At 38.7% G+C, this 23401-nt stretch overlaps 1 protein-coding gene across 4 annotated transcripts; it reads right to left on the bottom strand.

Annotated features, from left to right (window-relative positions):
* Positions 1-26: 26 nt before the first annotated feature.
* Positions 27-22509, bottom strand: LOC132913413 (histone acetyltransferase KAT6B-like). 4 transcript variants are annotated; one of them, XM_060971743.1, is made up of 6 exons: positions 22397-22509; positions 16685-17475; positions 12198-12667; positions 9551-11544; positions 7184-7581; positions 27-6816 (listed from the first exon to the last, which is right to left on the bottom strand). In XM_060971743.1, the coding sequence occupies exons 2-6, from the start codon at positions 17228-17230 to the stop codon at positions 2155-2157; spliced, it is 8070 nt and encodes a 2689-aa protein (XP_060827726.1). In that variant the 5' UTR covers positions 17231-17475; positions 22397-22509; the 3' UTR covers positions 27-2154. The 4 variants fall into 4 exon arrangements, with proteins under 4 accessions (XP_060827726.1, XP_060827725.1, XP_060827728.1 ...); XM_060971742.1 differs by lacking the exon at positions 22397-22509 and adding an exon at positions 21831-22355; XM_060971745.1 differs by lacking the exon at positions 22397-22509 and adding an exon at positions 21831-22349 and having other exon boundaries at positions 11456-11544.
* Positions 22510-23401: the final 892 nt, after the last annotated feature.

Here is a 23401-nt window from a genome sequence, read left to right as displayed (position 1 = left end):
TTCGTACAAAATATCATCGTGAAGCCTTTATTTTTGATTCCTTTTTATTTGTTAGTAGTTTTTTTTTTTAACTCTATGTACAATAAATATTGATGTATTTATACACTATCAATGATCTTTTTTATCATTCAAGAATTATGCTAAAAACTAGGCAAATTCCCTTGCCTCTCGCTCTTATAGTCTTGTCTGAAAAAATTAAATTCGTAATATGCTATAAATATATTATTTGTTCGCGACCATTCCCCGAAGCGTCGTGGACAAGAGGGAAATTACAATTGAACGTACATGAACGAGCACCATTTTACATTTCCCATATAGAGGTCGAACGAATTAACATCTCGCCTCTTATAATTTGATACAAAAAATAATTTCAGCATAATTTTTGCGACGCTCCGTGGAAGAGCATTTTTACGCATGTATCATTCTTTTCGAAACTAGTATGTGCCCTCTCGTTCAATAATAGAAAATAAAAATATTACATACAATAGAGAATAAAGAATGAATATATGTGTGTGTGTGTGTGTATGCGCGCACGCTTGCGCGTATTTCTTCCTGTATCTGTGCACGTAATAGGGTTTGAATAAAATGATATTCGCATTGATGTGGGATGAAAATGACGATGACGATGACGATGATGTTGTTGTTGTTATTGTTGTTGATAATGATGATGATGATGGTGACAATGGCAGAATAGCAATTATAATGATAACAATAATAATAATTATAATAATAATAATAATAATAATAATAATAATAATAATAATAATAATTATAATAATAATAATAATTATAATGATAACGATGACAGTGGTGACGAACATAATCATGACATCATAACCATGACCATAACGATAATGACGAGAATGACGATGACAATGGTAATAACTGTAATAATAGTAATCATAGCAGCAATAGTAATAAGAAATATAACAACGACGAAGACAATTGACGACGGCAAGAATGATATCTTATAAAGAATCATTAATGAGAAACACTATGTTCACATTGACGTAAAGGAAGATTACCGATCAATGGTAATGAACGAGTTGGCGATCATAATAATTAATTTGCAATAATACAATTATAATTATAATAGTAGTACAATTATTTTTATGATACAGTAAAGTACAGCGTGCCTCGAAGAAAAAGTAAATAACAACGTTTAACAATCGATAATATCAAACAGAATATTCTTTGCAAATATTATGTGTAGTACATATATATACACACATATATGTATATATGTATAATATATATATATACACTATTTATACACAAAACGTAACACCGTTGCAATTTCGGATGGGAATGCCCTACTAAAAATAGGTGTATTCGTTTTGTCGATTGTGGACTGAGCCATAAACAGTATATACATACATGCATGTTTGCCTAAATCATACGCGCGCGCGTGCACACACACACACATATATATATATATGTATATGTGTGTATATATATATATGTATATTCACTGTCAACAGATCATATTCAAGGTAGAATAGTTAATCGCATCTAAATGCACAAGACGAATTCACGTTTCGTATTGTACTATTCCATACTATGATTATAATTCGTACATACACATATGTTCTGCTCTCTTTTCCGCGCGCGCGCATTCGCATATTCACATTCGGTTTTATTTATTTATGCATTCCAAAACAAGTTAAGAATCCGTTTAATACGAGCTCTTTAATCTTTACGATGCAAGCGCTTCCGTTAACTCTTTAATATTTCTGGGTCTTGAATTTACAATCCTTTTTTTTATAGCGTTTGACGACTGATGGATTTTACATAAGCGCGTGCACGTGACTACGTGTTAACAGTAATAGTAGAAGAAAAAGGAGCAAAAATGCTAAAACGTGTATTAAAAGGCGAAATAGTCACAACATAAAAGAAAAATCATACGTTAGTGATCGTACGTTAAAAAATAATAAAATATTGGTGGGAGAAAGGTAAAAAAAGTCCAGAAGGTGACTGTGGAAGCGAATGCAAGGAGGTAAAAGATCTCTCGATAGGTAACATTTTTTAAAAATTTGCCAGAGTTCGTATAGAAGAGAGCATTAACTTGTCCAAAATGAAGTAATCATTGTTAGTCCATTTTTTTGCGGCCTCGTGTTATTGTAAGTGAGAGAATGTGCGTTTAGACGAATGGGGCTAACGTGGCCTCATCGAACTATTCAGAGGCTGCATAAGACCGCCATTTATGTAACCGTGGTACGTCGTATACACCGCCGCTGGATTTTGTTGATGAGGGTCCTGAGGATACGGTGCAGGTACATTAACGACTCCGACAGGTAACTGGCTAGCTTGATTCATGAAACCACCGAGTTGAGCCGCTTGATTCATGTAGCCGGTAGCAGGTTGTGCCACTCGATAACCATACTGGGCCATGAGATTCGTGTTTATCGCCACGTTGGGACTGACCCGACTGGCAGCGCTCTGCATTTGAGGACAAGTACTTCCAGGATCGAGAGTCTGGCGATATAAGCTTTCGCTTGGATAAGGCTGAGTCAGAGATGCCATGTTTGCATTCGCTGATGACCTCGAGGTCGATCTACTGGGTGGTCCGGGAGTAGAAGGCGGAACCGTATTGACATTATAATAATTTTTCGCGTAACCAAGGGGTACTTGAGGCGGTGTCGGTAATTGCCTCGATGTTTGTGGCGGTGTCATAGTGTGCGGTATAGGAGGTGGTGGCGTTAAATTCATCGCCGGTGGAGGTGTTGGAGGTATCATCTCTAACCCATTCGTTAGTTGTTGTAATTTTGCTAAACTGCACGAATTCGTGGTTTGGTGATTTCCAGAAGCTGACAAAGAGGGTGCTGGTGTGTGCGAATGCGGCGGCATAGCGCTCGTCTGAATGTAAAAATTCGTCGCTGTGGTGCATGGTGTGGGTGCACCGGATCTGCTGCTTCGATGTTGAATCACGTACGTGTTCTGAGTTGGAAAGGTCTGCGAAGCGACAGCCATATAGTTTCCTTGCGAGATAACGGCCATATTGTGCGAATGAGCAGCATGTGTGTGGGAATGCGGATGAGGAACGGGTGGTACGCTCATCGACGAAGACTGCTGATACTGCGGTGGTACGTGCGTCGTATGCGCTATCGTCGTATGACTTGTGTGGGAACTCGTATGACTCGTGTGAGAGGTCGTATGTCCTTGAGATGAGGCTTGAGCATGCGACGTAGGAGGCGTGGTTCGATGCGATCTGCTACTTTGCTGTGTCGATCTCGACCTATGGGTCGTTTGCGAACCACTGGCTCTTTTGTTACTATGAGATTGCGTCTGCGATTGCTGCTGTTGTTGCTGTTGATGCGCAGTCTGCTGTTGAGACTGTTGTTGAGATTGACCATGCGTCATGCTTTGATTCTGCGTTTGTTGGGCCAGAGACAATTGCATCGGTTGAGGCGTGTGAGACGGTGGCAAAGGTTGCGGCGTATGACTCTGTCGCATTGGCTGAGGACTCTGCGTCGGAATACTTTGCGGTGTATGAGATTGAGGAAGAGGCTGTGGTGTGTGAGACTGAGGTAACGGTTGCGGCGTATGGCTCTGTGGAAGAGGCTGAGGGCTTTGCGTTTGTATACTTTGAGGTGTGTGCGACTGAGGTGTACGTGGCTGCTGAAGAGGTTGCGGTGTATGTGGCTGGTGCATCGGATGGATATTAACATGCGTCGATGGAGTATGCTGGGGCATCGAACAATCGGCGTACTGTACTTGCGGCGAGATATTTACGGCGGCAGACGTAACTGGTGTAGTTATTTGCATGGATACCGAAATTGGAACGGAAACAGACGGTGGCATCGACGGTAATGCACTTGGTGGTCTTTCTACGCTATTCTGTGATGCGAGATCGCTAGCAATCGACGTGGGGGACTCCAGTCCTAACTGGCTGACGTCCAAATCACATTGTCCGTAATGCAACGAATGCACCGAATTTGTGGTTGAATCAGGAGTGTAAACTCCCATAGACGGCAAATCTGGTTGCGAAGGGGGTGTTCGTTTCACCGAACCAGGATTGTCCAAATGAGGCGTTGTCTTGCCACTCTCGGGCGAATTTTGTTTCAATTCTTCAGAGTGTGTTTGAAGATGAATAGTCGTTTCATGCTGCTCGATAACGGGCAAAACTTTCTCTTGCGGCGTGAGCGGCCCTGTTTCAGGCGACGCGATATTCGAAACAGCAGAGGATGATTCCTTTCTCTCCGTGGGCGTTGCGGGAGAAGTCTCTATCTTTGGCCTCGTCAACTCCTCTTTCGAACTCTTTAACATTAATCGATCGGAAATTCCATCACCTTCTCTACAGCTACCTACATCTTGATTAACAGCTTTCAATTTCTCGATTTCTTCTTCCTTAGGCGAAAGAAGGTCAGGTACCAATTTAGACGTTTCCAAACTACAAATTGCTTTCTCAGTCTCCGAAGCTTTGTCGGATTCACCCTTCATAATTCTATTTTCTTCCTCTTTCCCCTCTGCTGTTTCCACTAATATTTCGTCATCACCTTGACGTTCGTGACCACCTTCATCCTCTCTTTCAGCCTCGCCCTTATCCAAATCTCCCTCAGCTGCACATTCCGGTCTTTGTGTATCTTCTTGTAGGATACGCGATTTTGATTCCGACATCGGATTTTGCAAAAAGGGAACGGAGGAATCATCTTCGAGTTTCTTTTCTGGTTCATTCTCCTCTGCCTTCTCAGTTCGTTCGTTTGAATCGCTTTTTATATGCGTCACAGGTTTCGACTTCGGTGCAGGTACTTCTTCTTCGCCCTCATCCTCATCTCCTCCCTCATACTCTCCTGGGCTAGCAGATATAGTTGCTTCTGCTTCTGGAAGAACGGTTGATCCACAGATATTGCCAGCGCTACTACCATTGGCATTATCAACGTCTTCCATAGTGCTCTCGTTGCTCTTAGTCGTTTCTGCCACGTTATTAGCTTCTTTCCCGGCAGGTGCTACCAGTAGTTGCTCCGTAACCGAACACGACTGTTGCTGACTAGTTATAAAAGAGCCAGTCTCTTCAGAGCACGGCAACGGAGATAATGACGGAGGGAGTATCACAGGAGTTTCGGGTCGATCTTTCGTAGGAGTTTCAGGTTTTAATTGTGGCATCTTTAAAGCTTCCTTCTCGGCTTTTGCTCTTCCTCGTCTCGATACCGGCAAGGTTTTAACATCCTTCGCCTCTTCTTTTCCATTGCATTGGTTCTGCTCCAAATTTTTCTTTTCCTTACCTTGTTTCGTTTGCAAGTGCTTTGTTTGTCGACTGGTCACTTTTAACAAGATATCATCTACCTTGCATTGCTTCTTCGTAGGTTTCTGCACTACCGACGATGGAGACAATTCTATCGCTTTAGAAGATGACTTCTCCACTTCGCTTATATTGTCTTTATCTTTATCTTTTGAATAATTGTCCCTTTCTTTCGGCTTATCACGTTCTTTAGGTTTCTCTTTTTCTCTTTCTCGTTCCTTATCCTTCTCTTTCTCGCGTAGAGATTCCCGAGTTCTTTTTCTGGAACTAACCTCGGTCCTTTCCTCCTTTTCTTCTGCTTCAGTCTTTTCGGAATGTTTTCGTTTTCGCAGAGGAGTCGTCGATGACGACGATGTTGTCGTCGTAATCGCTACCGAAACACCAGTTACAGGTGTCTTCGGTGTTCTAATTCTTCGTCTAGACATTGTCGTTGTAGTGGTTGTTACCGTGGTAGTCGACGTCGTCGTCGTCGTCGTCGTTGACGTAAATGAAGTCGTTGGATTTGTAGAATTCGCGTTTTTTGAAGCAGTCACTGCACGAGAATTCCTCGATGTTGTCGTGACACTTCTCGGTTCTACTTCCATCGGTTCTTTAGTACTTTCTGCCGACGCAGCAACTACGTTTCGACTCCTTTTCTCTAATTCTTTAGTTTCTTTCGTGTCCTTCACTTCATTTGTCTCCTTTGCTTCCTTCTCTTTTATTGCTTTTGTCTCTCTCAATTCTCTCGTGTCTTTGGAAATAGGATCCTTCTGTAAAGATGACTTTTGGGCAGCCTTATGTTTGAATGGTAATGATCTTCTTTGTCCCAACCTTCTACCCCTTGGTTTCTTTTTGATCTTAACCTTTTGAATTTTTTCAACAATCGCCGGTACATGTTTGGGTTCCACTACGGGAGAAGATTCGGAGCTAGTGTCGCCACTTTCTTCCGGACTTTGATATGGATTAGGAATCTGCGTGAGCAATGGTATCCATCTAAGACAATCAGGATCTAACTTGATACGAGAACTTTTTCGTATCTTTGCCATATGAGCGTCCACTTTAGCCCAATCTACTACCACGGCCACCTTAGAATTCCCTTCACCGGGCAAATGAACCGATCTAATAAATCCTAGCAATTGCATAGCAGTTGCGATATCATGAGCTGACACGCCAGTTTCTTTCGTTATATCTCCCAACTTGATATCCGTAGAATCTCTATGAGCGTCAAGATATTCGAGTACAACACTTTTCCAGAACGAGTGGTACGACACCCGGCCGAGATCAGAAAGAGGTTTCTCTGGTGTACCAGGAATGCCCTCCACTTTGGATAGAAGATAACTAAATTCGATCAAGAACCTACCAAATCCTTGTCTTTGATATTGCGGCAAAGTCATGATACACGATACATTATATCTCTGCGCGGGACAATGTTTTTCTTTGCTGAAATAACCAATCAAATGACAACCATACTTGTCGTTTTTCGTTACCGCATAAAATAAAAATGGTTCTACGTCGTAGTAGAGCGTTTTATGGTCCAAGAACAATTTCGCTAGCAGACACAAATTTTGACAGTATATCTTGTTCACATTACCATCGATCTGAAACATAAGAATCAAAATTCTCATTGTCTGATTTATGAGTAGATTGCGGATATTTAAGTAATTTTATATTTTTATGAACATAATTAAATGAGTAATTAATGAAATCTAAATACAAATTTTTTTCGTCTACTAAGTATTATAATAAGTACTCTACATTTTCACATATTATATATATTCTATAGATTTTTGCAATCTTAAATTTCCCAAAAATGCATGGAGTCTATAAGATATATCATATAGAGAGTATTATCAGTGTATTAATCCTTTCACAGAGGCAAATCATTCCGTAATTTCTTTAAACTTTATTTTATTGCACTATTAAAGGCTTAAAGAGAAAAGAAAAAGTTTTGTTCGCGAACCGTACCTCGAAGACAGACAAGCCGTTACACCTATAGATCTCGGTTGCCGGAGGATGCCTCCATTGACATTTGTCCATGTGTCTATCAAGTACAGCCCGACTTTTCGTATACTTTAAACAAAATTCACAGAAGAATAATTTTGGTAGTCTTGCGTACTCCTGGGGAAACGGACTGGAATACCATGTTTCTACTTCGTATCGACCGAAAACTATGGCCGCGGGATTCCTAATACCACTTCCTGTACTTGTACTTGCTGAACTATTTCCTGGATTCACAGTCGCGGCTTCCTCGCCGTCACCATTCACGGCGGTTAAGCGAGCCGCTCTGTCTCGTGCTTCCTTAAATAGGTCAACATCCTTTTGCGTGACACCAGGTGGCAAGGTCTGAGGTAGAACAGGTTCCTCTGTAAACAAATATAACAAATTGGTTTCCTTTATGTTCTTATGTGCTTATTCGCTACTTTTATTTTTTTCTGTTTTGCAGTGAACAGAACAAGGAAAAGAAATTCCTTTATAATCCGCTGTAATAATTAATCCATTGAATTTGAATCCATGTCGATTTGTCCGATTTCTCTTACTTGTTTACCACAAAAGAAACACTAATCCTGAAGGGTAACTTGCAATACAGACAAATCTTTCATTGTACCACAAACGACATATACTAGGACTTTGATACGGTACCAACAGTGAAAAACTTTTTGAAAACAGATGAATAGACCAACAAAAAAAACTCCACGGGAATGTTATGATAATTTATTGATATGGAAGTGTACGGTATTAAAGAATGCAATTGAAATGAAAATATAATTATATTCGATGCGTGAAAAAAGAAAAGAAGAGGAACAAAAAGAATCTGTCCACTAGAGAAGCGGATATTGTAGTCGCAAAGCATAAATATTAACTTGTGCATTGACAATCTTCGGTAATATCGAGTGCGACAACAATTAATTAGCTGTTAATATTGTGAGTAGTATCCAAAGCAAAGCTATGGGGTAGGTGGTTTTCGTGGGATGTGTTGGCAGAGTATCAAGTTGGCTCTTCAATGGCAAAAGCGGATTTGTTTTCCTCTCGTTCCTTTCTTTCCGTTTCTCTTTTTACTTCTCGTTTTAGCTTTTCTGTCTCTCCTTTCTTTTGCTTTTTTTATTTTACTCGTAAAACGTATACATTTTTTATATTTCTCTTTATGGTGGAAGACGGCGAGTTACGACAATAGAGCCTGCTAAATGTCAGCAGCAGCAGGTAGACTCCGATATTATTAATACCAGGCAACTGTTTGAGATATGCCACCTAGCGTCGTATTTCTTCGTCCTGTAAAACTGTAAACTGATCGGTATTGGTCACTTTATCTTTTCTTCCCTAATACTTTCTCCTTTTCCTTTTTCTTTTGTCAATCTTTGATCGTATATAGAATCCCAATATAGAATCCCGAAGGATTAGAGAAACTTTTCCGATATCCGTTAAAGCTTCGTACTTATTTCATATTTGAAGTAATCACAGATCAACTATTCTAAATTCCTCAATAGAATAATTCAATATTTCAATACTTGTCCTTTGTAAAACAATAATAGCAATTTAATAGAAAAACAGCGACGAATAAGAAACGTTTATACTCTATTTTATATATCTGGCTAAATCTTTGTACAAGTATCGCCGACTGTACAACTGTAAAGAATTGATCAAGTTAGAAGTAGTGAGAAGTTAAACGAAAAAAATTGTGCAGCAGCGAAATTATCACGTGAACAGTCCCATAGTCGAGTGCGTCTATTTACGAACTACGTGCATTAATTATGTATTTGATAATTATGATATATGGAAAAAAAGAGAGTGTATGCCAGAGCCAAATAACGTTATTAGTAACATGCAATAACCATGTAAGAGTCCTCCGTAGTGCAAAACGAATGGAAATATCATCCATATAGCTTACAAATTTGATCTGAAAACGATGAAAGAGAAATGAATGCATTCATTCGCATTTTATATGACAGATGTTTCCGCAAGTAGAAAACTCGGATTTCCATAAGTTTCACACCACATAATAAGCAATAAACACGTCCTATCAAGGAACCTGATTGTTCTTATTACATACAGATAAATGTTTAATTCTCGATCATCCGATACATTGTACGATATAATTATCGGTGAAGTTTCATGAATTCAACGACGAAAAACAAGTTGTTGGCCGTTATTGGAGAACAATCATGTTATCTTGAAACAGATTACGTCAGACGTACATGAACACATACATCATACCACACCACACCGCCAACACATCCACGTGGTGGTGAGCGAGGATTAGATTAGAGGGAATTCTTCTTTGCGACTTGGGTGCATCATCGAGGTTAGGACTCGTGAACGGGTGGGGTAGATTCTTACCCTTCCTGGTGGAGCAGGGTGTCGCGCGGGGTGTCGTGGTGGTGTTGGTGGTGGTGGCGCTAGTACAGGCTCGTGGATTGGACTTTAGGCTGGGATTTGATTTCACGGAATCAGAACTCAGGCCGGACTTCGAAACAGCGGGCACAGGGTGGCGTGTTTGGCTCCCTTCCACGAGTGTGTTTTTCTTTCGCGAGGACTGATCGGGCTTAAGAGTCGATGTCGGCATTGACGTCGATGACGGTGACGACAGCGACGACACCGGTAACGAAGACGGTGATGATGATGATGATGGCAACGGTAACGGTAACGATAAGGGTGACGATAACGGCAACGGTAACGGAAACGACGACGCCGCCGCCATCGTCGTCGATGATGATGAGGACGACGACGACGACGACGACGACGACGACGACGACGACGATGATGACGACGACGACGACGATGACGACGACGACGACGACGAAGACGAAGATGACGATGACGACGACGACGACGATGATGACGACGACGATAACGATGATAATAATGGCAATGGCAACGACGGTGACGACGCGCCCGCTGCACACTTCACTACCGGCGCATCATCTTTCATTAGTTTTCTCCTTTCGTGCTCGTGCCTTTTACTATTAACCGCAGTTTTAACTAAATTTGACGGTGTCATTTTTGGTAGCTTTTCATTAAGGGAACTAAATAACGTTTCATCGGAAGGCGTAAAAATTCCAGGGCGAGGTACTTTCGCTACATCGTTGTCTGCCTCCATTTTCTTTTTTTCTTTCGATTTGCCTAGACCGGACGACGCGTTTTCACGTTTATTACTCTGCATCCCTCTCATAACTTTGCTCGCTCTATTATCACTGTCGTCTACGTTAGGCCGCTTTCTTCTATCAGGCGCGTAATTAGGCGTCAACGCGCTAGATCTTACTCTGCTGCTAGTAGGTACTGAAAAAAAGTGACTCAATCCATCGAAAAGGCCTTTCAATTGACCACTACCAGGTTTAACCTTATTGGTGTTATCTGTATTAGCAAAACTGCTCGCTATACCAGCACCGTTCCGATCGTTCTTCTGTTTCTTCTTCCCGTCGAACGAATTAACGGCTGGTTGTATGTGTAAACCGAATGTCGGTGTACTGCTTACATTGAGCTTAGGTAACGGCGCACCAAAGGTATTGGTAATGTTACTAAAAAAAGGCGATTCCATATTGAGTTTAGCCGCAGCCGCGGCGAAACCCCAAGGCTTGTCCTCGTTTAAATCACAAGAGAACGGACCTCTTGGTTTAGGAGAGTTACCGGCACCGCTACCGATAACACCACCACCACCACCACTATCGCCACTGCCGACGACGACAGCACGACGTTTTTCATGACCATCGTCACCGTCGTCATCCTCCTCCTCTTCGTCATCGTCGTCGTCGTCCTCATCCGAAGTGGACGTATTGCTGGACGCGCTAGAGCTATTACCATCTACCTCTTCCTCTTCTTCTCCCCCCTGCCCATTCCCTTCCGCTCCCTGCTCCTCCTCTGCGTCGTCTTCGTCGTCATCATCAGTTGAATCACTGGAGTCATCGGAAGAATCGCTATCGCTCGCGCCGCTGCTGCTGCTACTGCTAGACATTGGCGGTACTACCTTTTTACCGGGCATGGTTTGTTGTTTCTGGTTCGCGTTACCCCGAGTTAACCTAGGACTAACGTCCTGTGAACATTTCGATTTCTCACCGCCCCCCACCCGCTTCAACTTATTATGGTCCGCATTAAACGCACTCAGCCTAAAAAACTTCTGCTTCTCTTTGGAAATCCGATCGTTTTTCTCTTCTAGTAGCCTACCCTGGCCTGCGAGTGGGGTGGGGGGTTGTGGTAAGGGAGAGGAAATCAAAGGTGGTTGACGAGGGGAGACAACACCCGCATTACCGTCCGAGCTGCTGTCCACCTGTGCCACTCCTGCGCCGCTTTTCCTCGTCGGAGTCGAAATCGCCAAACTCTTTCTGGATACTGCCGATCTGAAACAGATATTAATCTGGTCAAATCGTGCATATTGATAACTCGTCGTCCCTTTCCCTCAGTCTTAACTTTTATTCTAATTTTGAACCCTGATCTTAGGTCAGGTAACCCTATACAGTAGTAGATGTTGAGAAAAACAATAGTTTATATTAATTAGTATAAATAAAAAAGCAACAATGTTTTTTCCGTGTGATATTTATATCATATTATCTAACACAATGCTATATTATATGCATAATGCATATACAAGAGAAATGTAGTTCAGCTTACTTCAGCGGTCCTTAACCTGCGAAGTGCTCACACACGCAAGTTATTGTCGAATAAAAAATATTTAGTATATGTATTTATTTACTTATAATGAAACTTTTCTCTCCAAAATGATTGTCGATGAATGATTTAATTATACATACTTGTTACATTGCTGATTTAGATTTTGAGTTAAGCTTGGTGGTCCGCGACAAGAAAAAATTATTTAAGAGAGGTACGTGGTAAACAGAAGATTAAGAACCGCTAGCTTCGTTCATATTTTCCTTCAATGTTTCGTATATTATCTATTAAAATTGCATCGCGCATATCAAATATACTCGACAAGTCATCACAAATGAGAACTAACATTAATCCTAAAATTGGTTTACATCAAATTTTCGCTTACTTTCTACTTTCACGTAACTTGCTAGGTCTCTTCCTCGCGCTAGTCGGCGTGCCTTCGAGAGAACTAGCTGCATCCTGTGTTTTGTTCCTTTTACTATCATCCTTCGATATTGGCGTATGTGCTGTTTGACAATGTCGACACCTCCATGGTGTTTTGTTCTTTTTATCAAGTGCTGGATCCAAGCAGGCAGGATGATAACACTTAACACAACCAGCGCATTTTACCAGGTAATTCTGCGATTCCCTTTCCAACTGGCATCCAGCGCAAGTTGGAGAACAGTCGTCACAAGACCACGTTATACCCCTATCGACAAGTATTGAGAGTTCCGGTGGTGCGCAAGAATTGTGCAAAGCTGCACCACACACACTACACCTGCTCAATTTCTCAGTAATATTCCGTTTTGCGTTGTTATTATTTCCAGCTATTGTTGCACCAAGGCATTCTTTGCAAATTGGTAGTGGAGCTGGAAGCTGTGACAAAATCAAATAATATATAAATATACCTACTTTACGATTATGTTATAAAGGGAATATTATAAACAGGATGATTTTAATACAACATAAATGAAAGTTATTATGTCTAGCTAGATGCTGAGAAGTTGACGGAGTTTCGTGAAAGTCAAAGATATAATTATCGAGATACATATTTTAATATATTCAATATTTTAATATTATGACGAGCAATATTTTATATACGAATGATAATGAAATAGTAATAATTGAGTTATTCACTCGTAATCAAATGATTAACGCTAAAGTAACCAATCCTTGTGTAATTCATACTTAAATATACAGTGTATCAATGATTATAATTCAAGGAATGAAAATAAGAAAGTATATAAAAGTATATAAAAAAATCAAAAAGTGTATATGTATAATCATGTTTCGATTTCGATAAAAGTATAATATATTAATTTTACAAAGATTTCCTGTATATTCTTAGCAATCAGAAAAGAAAGGAAACCTAAAATCTGCCATTTTACTGTATTTAGTATCTTTCATTTCTAACTAGTTGACATTTTTGTTTAGTTCGAAGCAGTAGAGTACACAAAGAATACCTTGAACATACAGGACACGCGTGATCAGGATTCGCGTCTCGAAACAACGACCTGTTGCGCGACCAGAGAACTAGCTATAACTAATAGTTATGGGATTGAACGATCTATTGCTAAAGCTTGCACTTCTTGGCTTCTTGACATATCCTCCGTCGATGCATCGACAGATTTTTATACACACGAAAACTACAAGTAATAGCCATACATACATACATATATACGACAAATGTTTCTCGGATACCTTTTACCTTTACAAATTTTCCGGAATTAATCCTGCTATATTCTTGAAATTTTTTATGTTTGAATCTTGTTCTCGTTGCAATTGAAAAGAAAATTAATATAACTTTTAACAAATCATTGGATACATTTTATTTGGAATGAAAATAATGAATTAAAAAATCAAATAATTACTTCCAATAAAATAACAAATAAATTTATTTTAAAATAAAATTGTTTTCCAAAAGAATACCAAAATTTTGTTTGAGAAATAGATAATTTCCAAATAATTTATTGGTCAAAAATATTTGATTATTTCGAATAATAATAGAAGATAAAGCATAACAAATAATTTTTATGCAGATAAGGAATCGACCTACTGACCTGAAATATTCATCTTAGAAGCAGCTAGACATCGAAACATTTATCAAATCAGGTAACGCGAAAGTTAAAAAGTATGAAAGACAAACATTTTTGTATTTCAAAAGTTTCATTGGATAAGTATCCAAACACTTTCATGAGCTACTGTATCTAGAACTAATGATTCTCCCCTTTCTACTCTTGTTCTGAAACACGCGCGCACCAGCGTCTGTGTATCAGACACATTAGAGAGTCTTAAGAAGTTCTGTTTCCGAGCATAAATTTCTGAGCATATCGGCCAACTTACTGAACAATTCAATATGAAATACTAGTACAAAAGCTCATAGGAACTAATTAGGTATTACCATTCCATTATCGATCAATAAATAAACATCGAGTTTATAAAAACTAAAAAGGATCATCTGTTTGAAGTTGAAGAATGTATAAAAGAAATTTTATATTTGAATTTACCAATAAGTTATATTATATTGACATTTCTTTCTCAATTTTATTTCTCTCATAGCAATGGCATGTAATACACGAGGACTAAAGGTGTATGAAGGGTTCCAACCGTGAACAGCATTGGACTGAATAACTAAATAGTGACACTTGGCAGCGAAACCAAGAACCACTTGAGAATTCGAGAAGGAAGAACAAGGAATAAAAGGGCAGCGAGCAACCGACGGGGAGGAAGGGATTGTCAGGATCGCGCCGGCGTGATCGCTGGATAACTTTCCGTGCTCTCTGCGGCCTGACACGCATAAAACGCGGTCGGTAGGAGAACATGGAGGAGAAATGAATGCAATAGAGGAGGGGAAGGAGAGGGGTGATTGAGAAAGAGAGAGAGAAAGAGAGAGACGTGTGCATGGAGGATCAATAAGAGAGGCGATATACACAAACGAGTCACCGGAAGTTGACCGCGATAGCATATCGTCCTGAGTCTCGCCCCTCTGTTCAAGTTCCCCTCTAGCGTGAGGCCGCGACTAACCATCTTGAGGCGTGGGCACACGCCGTGACTCCCCAGCTACGAACACGAGGGACCATAACGAGAGCGTAATATTTCCCTTGTTGACTCCTGAACTGAGTGAGCCACGAATCGTATGCGATCATGCATAACATACTCTTCTTGATGTATTGTCATACAAAACGTCCCAGTATTTTCTCATTATATTCCTGTATCTTCTACATACTTTATTATTTAGGATATTATTACTAATACATGACGTATTTTTTGAAAATGGTGCTCTTAGCGTATTCTCTTTCTTAAAAAAACCCCTTTCAACCTAAATTTTTATTGTGTATCAACTAACAAGTATCGTGCAACAAACAAAGCGATATGTTACGAAGTTGTTGATACTTTTCCAAGGAAGTGCGGCGGAAAAATTCAAATTCAATATTCGCTCAACTTGGATTTCTCGAAGATGACTCCGAATCGCAACTTATCAACGAAATCTAATCTAGCGTTTAATACGAATTAATGGGTGACGGGTACATTGACAGATTTCTAGATTGTTCTTTATGCGGTTTTACGATTGTATTTACTATGAAATTAAATTAGAGTGACGTTTCATAAATGCGTATAGGAATCCTACATGTGCGAATTGGTTTAATCGTAGAAAACGCTTTGCATTAACTACAAATATGTCACATATTGAAGAGAACGTAATAATTCTTCATATGGTAACTATATTCAATTTGGAACAAGGAGAAAAAGAAAAAATTAATCGCTTCTTTTATATTTACAAAAACAATAATTCCAAATTACTCCTAGCTAAAATGGGAAATAACAAAATATAATTCTACAAAGCATATAGTGTTTCAAAAATATAATTCAACCGGGAATGCATATTTTTCAATTGTTCGCGCCAAATAATTTTATTTGCTTTATCTTACTTTTTACACTAAAACAATGCATGACGCATGTCTCGTTATATATTACGAATACTAACGATAGGTTTACGTTGACACTACGGCTGCCAGTTCACATATGACCGCATGTTGTGAATTATATTATTCACTGCATGGAAGTGAATAGCAAGCGAATACCCACGTTTAACACGGCTCTATGAAACTGCACTTTCTGAACAGACTTCTGAACACAAGCAAAGACAAGCTGATGGAAAAGTCTAATCAACTTTCGTGAACACTGTTTGAACTCGACACTGGTAATAAAATATTTCTACCAGAATACGATAATAACGTAAATGAACGGATGTACGGAAGAGCGCGCAAGTTGAACGAATTCAGTTACAAGTGCGGTAGGTACAAATCAGTATGTTGCATACGCGTATAATACTTTATGTACTCTAAAACCTCCATCGGATTAATTCAAGTAACTTGAAACTTCTTTATTTACTTGGTTTGAAATATCCTTAATTCTTTCAAATATTCATTTTCACACTTATTACTAAATTAAGGACGTATTTATGTACTTCTGGGAAATGTAAAGATGCAAAAATGTCCCGAATGTATATAACATACAAATATATATAAAATATTTAACAAAATATAAAAGTAGTACATAAAACAAAAATATCTAAATTATTTAATATTTAGTAAGTGAAGCAAATTTGTCTAATTTCCACTTTTGGCTGTGTTCGTAAAAGTATGAATTTTCATAAATGTCTGTGTTTACTTAATCACGTCTTGACTAGATAAAAAATATACTTTAAGTTTGAAGTTGAGATACTTTTAACTATTTCTTGATTGCAGCAAAACAATTATAGCTCTGTCAGCACTTTTTGTTTGCGAGGATATTTGAAAGGTTTGATATTCTGTACATTTCTACGCTTTTAGCTTTCCCATAAATGCATAAACATACGTACTTTAATGACGAGTAATGAAAAAAATGGCTCACCTTAGCCACAGGGGGCTCCGGCTGGGTAACATGAGAAGTATCCGCATGTTTCTTGAGATAAGGTTGCCTGTCCGGTTGTCGGAAAAGCCTACCATCCTGGATCACAAGCCCTCGATCGGCTGCCCTTTTAGCAGACAGTCTAAGCGCTGTTCTCAAGTCGCCCTCCGCTCCTTCTTCAACCGTGTGACTCTGTCTGATATATCTCTCGATACTCTTCAGGCTTGAGCCCTCCCTTTCGCCCAATTCTCTAACAGCCTTACCCAGTACCTTGCTCAGATCGGAAGCTTTGCCAACTTTGAGCGGTTTCGATTGTAAGCCACCAGGATCTTTATACGAGGATTGTCCTTTATTAAAGATCTTGAGTACATCGCCACGCTTCACTGCAATCTCCAGATGTTCAGCAATTTCCTCCTCGTGATAATTATGGTGCTGACGAATAGCATGACATATCCGCTCGACACTCGGCCTCTGTTTCTGGCTGCGGATTTTTCGGATCGCGTCCAGGAACCAGGCCGACCATGTGTCAGCGGACTCGGGCTCGTCCATTTCTCGTCTCCGTCGGCCGTCTGCCGACGAAAACGGCGGCGGCGACACCGGCGGCGACGATCACGTACCAGGCCAGGTTATATACACCCAATTAACAATGCTCGACCGCCTCCGGGTCGGTTTTTACAACCAGTTCTTACGACTCACTCACATTCTGCGCCTGACTCTGCCTCGCACGAGTTTTCTACAAGCTATTGCTGCTTCACATTTCCATCCGTCAAGATCACACGCTCCTTATACTGGTCCTAAAACCCAGAATATGCCAATCAATCAATAAGCCTTTCTCGTTTTCCTCTCTATGTTTGTTTCCTCAGTTCAACTTGCTACTGTGATACTATATTACTGATATTAATTTTGGTTAAACTTCGTTTTAGCGCTAATCTGTTTGAAGTCTCTAATCTGTCTTAAGTTTAGGAAATCATCATTATATTGATTTCGTTCACAGACAGCCTATTCTAGCTTTTGGTCACGTGATTTCCTAAAACTCAATACTGGCATTTTTAAATTGTACTACTTGAATTCTATCGAAAGATACGGAAATACATAATTGGGCTACTCTAAAACGAAGTTTAGGCATAATTTTAATAGTTAGAGCTATCTTGTTATGAATTTAAAATAGGTTACAGCAGATGCTCTTCGTTTAGAATTTTCTTAATTTGAAATAAATTGCATTCACTATTTGCACTATTTGCACATATAGTAATAGTAAAATTACTACCAAGTACACTAAGTAGATAGGTAATAATAGCAAAATTATTATCTATTAGTATCATTAAAGTGTGAGTACATTAAGTAAACAAACAGTAATAACAAACTCACTATCTATTACTCACTTATTACTTTTTATAATTTTAATTACTATCGAAAATTTAGATATTATTAAATAATTATTGATAATATTACTACTATAGCAATACATATATAGCAATGCGGATTTCTATGCATGTATAAAAAATTTAAAGATACAAAAGTACATAAAGTATCCAAAGTATAATATTCGTTACAATATTTAATAGACGAAACAAATGTTCGCTTAGGTCCTACTCTTTTATTCACATAAAAATATGAATGTATATAAGTACCCACAATTATAATGAATATTTTACATATTATGTACATTTTTCGCGCCTTTAATTTTCCCACAAATGCATAAATATTCGGAATATAATCATAACACATGACGTGTTTTCTGCACCATATTAATCAGGTAAACTGTGTGACATTCGATTATATACTATTATAATATGTATGCGTATCAACTAGCTAGAATTTGAATCGTTGCAAGCTGTCCGAACGGATACACCTTTCCCGCTCGTTTTTCGTTTTCACTCAATAAATTCGTGAGAATTCTTTGAGCCTTACACAACAAAACACATATAAACCATATGTACTCTTTTATCAAACTAATCATCTCAAAATAAAACAACAATTTAAAAAAAAATTAAGCTACATTTTTTTACTGCTATATTCTAAGTCCGATATACCGAATCTATCGAATCATCATTTAAAAGTCGTTTAGAATCATTCAAAACTATCTGAAACTGTTCAATTTTTTATCTCGTTACGAACGATTGACCGATTTTCTTCTAAGCGGCAAACTTTCTCCTCGACGTAAGCAAACTCAACACAAGGTGTACGTATATGTACACGTGGAAGGGAGAGAAATATTTTAAATGACTGTAGGTCGTACTGATATTGCGTAATTTTGAACAACTTGTAGATACACGTGATTTATTAAGTCAATTATGCATATATGGATATACATTGGCTCATGAAACTATTTGGGCAATAACTACAGAAAACTTTCATGGATATACATACATATCATGTTTGGCAAATAAAACATTTTGAAATTGTATTAACACTGCAATGAAACTACACTGGTCATGATCATATTAGTTATAGTTAAAATCAATCTGAAAATGCATATAGAAGTTACAAAATATTCACGGGTAACATCTATTCAATAAACATAACATAGACATATAATAATACTTGCAAAACTAAACAAATAAGAAGTAATAAAAATGGTGCCACTGTATTGGGTTGGCAATTAAGTAATTGCGCATTTTGTCAATATCACCTAATAACAAAATTCGCAATCACTTAGTTGTCAACCCAATATATTGAAGCTTATTAATATAACGAATTAAATGTTTAAATACTTTTGTTACTCTTCGAAATAGATACATACATACATATATATATATATATACACGTGCGCGCGCTCACGCACACACAAACACACACTAAATAATCTTGTAGCTGTTATGTACATTTTCAGATTTGTTTGAAATTTTAGTAATATAATCATGATGATCCATTCTCTCATAACAATGCTAATGAAATTTCAAATGTTTTACATTTCATACAACACATATAATAAATTCATCAAAAAATTCTAGAAGTGTTCAAAGACTTTTGTAAACTATTGTATGTAAATTCAGATTTCCCAGAGCTGATCTAGAAAGAAACTATGGAAGTATTAAGCTCTTTCAACCGATAAAAATGTCCATTTATCAACATTGATACTCTTCCAAAGAAAAGGGAAATATTCTAAGAGCAAACTTAATATTCTAATTCAAAGAGTTCTCATAATAATAATTCTGATCGAGCGTACTACACGTGAAAAATATGCAGAAAAGAGAATTTTCAAACGGTTAATAATATTTAAGAGATATAAAACAATTTGAAAGGGTGATGAAATATGACGATATATTTGCTAAGATTTCGTAGGATTCGTTTGACCGATTTCATTCTAATTTCTCGACTATTAGTCTTTTTTCGTAATTATTATTCGTTACTTAGGCAAACAATGGTCGTCAACAGCGAAAGCTATTCATGCCGACCAATAAATTAAATAAACCTAACATTCTTTGTCCGTGAATCACTGAGAAACGCAATCCTATTATATGACTAATCTTTGTTTGACGTACGTGTCGCTGAATGAAGCTTCGCGAAATATGTAATTGTCTCGCACACGTTGAAACTAAAACTAGTTGGGAACGAGTGTGAATGACAAAACAGTGATCGACTGAAGGCTTAGCCTTTTCAAGGGCTTAAATTTTAAATATTAGCCTTGGCTCCATTTCATTAATTCGACAGTTATCGGCACGTTTACAACAATTACGAAGAACAGAAGTGTATAGGAAAACGAACATATGGAGGGAGAGAAGAAAGGAGGGAGTGAAGAGAGAGAATGGCAAGCGAATGAACGCACTACACATTCAGAATTTTCCGTCGAAAATCAACCAATGTATATGTATTATGCGCATAAATCTCTTTTCGGTAACCCTCCAATGTTCTATACTTGCTCGTTTCTACAGGTGTATGTAGTTGTTTCTGACTCGTTCTGTTATTGCCAAAACGAAATATCGAGTAAACGAATACGTTTGTTAGCTAATTTATTTATCGTTCGTCCGTTTAAGACACACGACAGTAACGAGGAAGAAGGGAGGCCAGTAGTCAGGCTGGCTGACTGTATTTGTTGGGACCTTTCTCACCCGACGGAGAGGTAAAAGAGAGGATGGCAACAGAGAGAGCAGCTGCCACTGAGAAAACGGACGGTTACCGAATGATTTCAACTACTGCCGGCTTGGCGTTTCTTACTCCTCGTTACCCGCTTTTACAGATGATTCTCCTTTCTACAAAGACGCTTCCATTTAAGTATTTGTTCCAACAAAAAATACTCACATACCGTGAACAGATCTTTGCTCAATGCCACACGCTTGAAAAATAAAATAAGAATAAAAAGCGTGGCTCGATTCAAACGAGTTTTCAATTACGAAAAAGAATAGTAAAGAGAATGGAGAGAAAATGATTCGGACCGAAAGATATATTTGCTAATAATCACCAACTGGTTACCGTCGGTAGCCATTTTAATCTCAATGATAGCCAATTTATAATTTCAACTCGGAAACACATACTTCCACGCCAACAGGGAAACTCGTCTGGTGTTTCTCAAGCAGGAATAACCGTTACGATTCGTTACAAGTCACATCCCTCGTAAGAAAGACACTGTGTATAGCTAGCGAATGTAATCGACGGCCGTCGCCCACGAAACCACCGCTAAACGCTACGAACTATCGCCTGTTAACTACTCTAGATGATACTACGACACCGAGTTTTTCATCATTTTGAGTGAAATACTTGGTGCGCGATAGGCGGGTAAAAAATGTGAAACGATTGAATTACGTGTCCAAGTAGACAGCGAGGACACAAGTTTCTCGAAACCCGACGGGCAGCCATCTTGGGTAGGCACGGCCAACTCTCGACTGTTTCGCACAATTTTTCGCGCCTAAGAACGATGTTTCAACCACAACGTCGTACTGTATAGCTTCCTGAATAAACGTCTGGCAAATGGATGGCATTTGGTTATCCGCTTGTTCGAGCATAGTAAGAAAAAATGTTAAGAAGAAGCAAGGAGAAACACTGCGTATAGAAGATTATCTCCCTCTCTCTTTTGCACTCTATTGCACACTCACTCTCTCTCCCTCTCACTCTTTCACGAGCTGGCAGCCCGACCCGCTGGCCCGTATGCGTCTGGTGATGATTCGCGTGGTTCTCTTGCGAGATTTAACGAGAGACTAATTGTTTTTACCTGATCAAGGTAATCCCATGTATAAATCCAGCGTGAAATGCACAAGAATCACTAGATACCGTAACACAGGATATTTAATCACGATCACCAATTATCTCGCGACAACGGCGTCACATTTCACACAAATCAACAAAGGTTACCCACTTGACAAAGATGGCGGTCGCGGGGGTTACACACTGCGCGCACGCGGTGGGGAGCGCACTGCGCACACCGCGCTCACTGTTACGGCAGAATCACGAAACAGTTGTAGCGGCACACGTTTTCCTCGACCAATCAAACCGTCCACTTTGACTCGACACTCTCATTACCGGTCACACGTGCGTCGCTTTTCGTCCGTTTTCTACCGCGCGCGCATACATGCGCATCACTTTTGTATATCTACATCGTGTCCCATGGGATCTACATCTCGAATAAAAGCTTTTCAAGCGCGGGAGTACAAGATGTATAAAGTATGATGAAAAATGACGGAATATTCAAAATAGCCTAATATCTACACCTAATAGATATTTATATATCTGTATGATATCATCCTATCTCTTTCTCCCTACTACTATTCCATATCCTACCTTCACTATGGCCGTCGCTTGCTTTGCGCTCACTTTGACCATTCCCAATCAGTTCCTCAACACTACACGCGCGCGTCTGCTACATGACGCTGTACAGAAGCTTTGTCAACGAGCTTCCAGGATCGTACCTGCCCCCTTCTGGGCCATCTACCTGGAGATATTAGCGACACACTTTTTAGTCTACAGTTCCTCCTCGATATATTTCTTTCTATTTCTTTTTTCCTTTGTATTATTAATACATAAACGTGATTTATTTTCTTTCGGTAGAATTGATTATTTAAAATATTCCTTTAATTTATATATAGAACAAATAATGATATATGTAATTAGTTCACGTTTCATCTACCTCAAATATATATTACGTGTTATGAAAAATTGAAAGAAACACCTAATTGGAATAAAATATCTTAAGATTTTAATGATTTTGGTATTAATTAATGTACCATTTTGTTTTTCTAATTGTATGTCTAGAATACAAGTCACATAATTTTTTAAAGAAGCGATTGATTTTTGCACGAATCACATCTTATGCATATATATGTGCATTTATGGTTACATCTTCATCTAGCTTCATAAGTCCTTACACATATGTACTTATATATGTGTCTATGAACCGACGCAAGCGTGTTACGAGGTTGTGCCGCTTTTTTAACTATTTCAACAACTGCGCTCACATCTGGCAATATCAGCGAAAGACTATTGCGCGTAGGTGATTATACATCGACTACTTTTCATGTTCTATAAACTTGTATCAATTAAGACAACGATATAATCAACAAGTAGTGTAATAATAATACCGTAATCTTTGTAATGTAAAGGTTCGTATTACATAATTTAAAAAATAAAATGATATTCGTTTAAATAATACTAGTATTATTAAAAGTACGAGCAATAATACATCATTTAGTTAGTGTTATGTCTGTTTACATTACTACCTTTTCTCCATCAATATACTACGCAATTAATACTACTAAAATTTTTCATGTATATGCATAGTAATTCATG

Source organism: Bombus pascuorum, chromosome 13 (assembly GCF_905332965.1).
Source record: "Bombus pascuorum chromosome 13, iyBomPasc1.1, whole genome shotgun sequence".
Taxonomy (NCBI): domain Eukaryota; kingdom Metazoa; phylum Arthropoda; class Insecta; order Hymenoptera; family Apidae; genus Bombus; species Bombus pascuorum.
The sequence above is the reverse complement of the archived record's forward strand: the minus strand, read 5'-3'. Positions and strand labels throughout refer to the sequence as shown.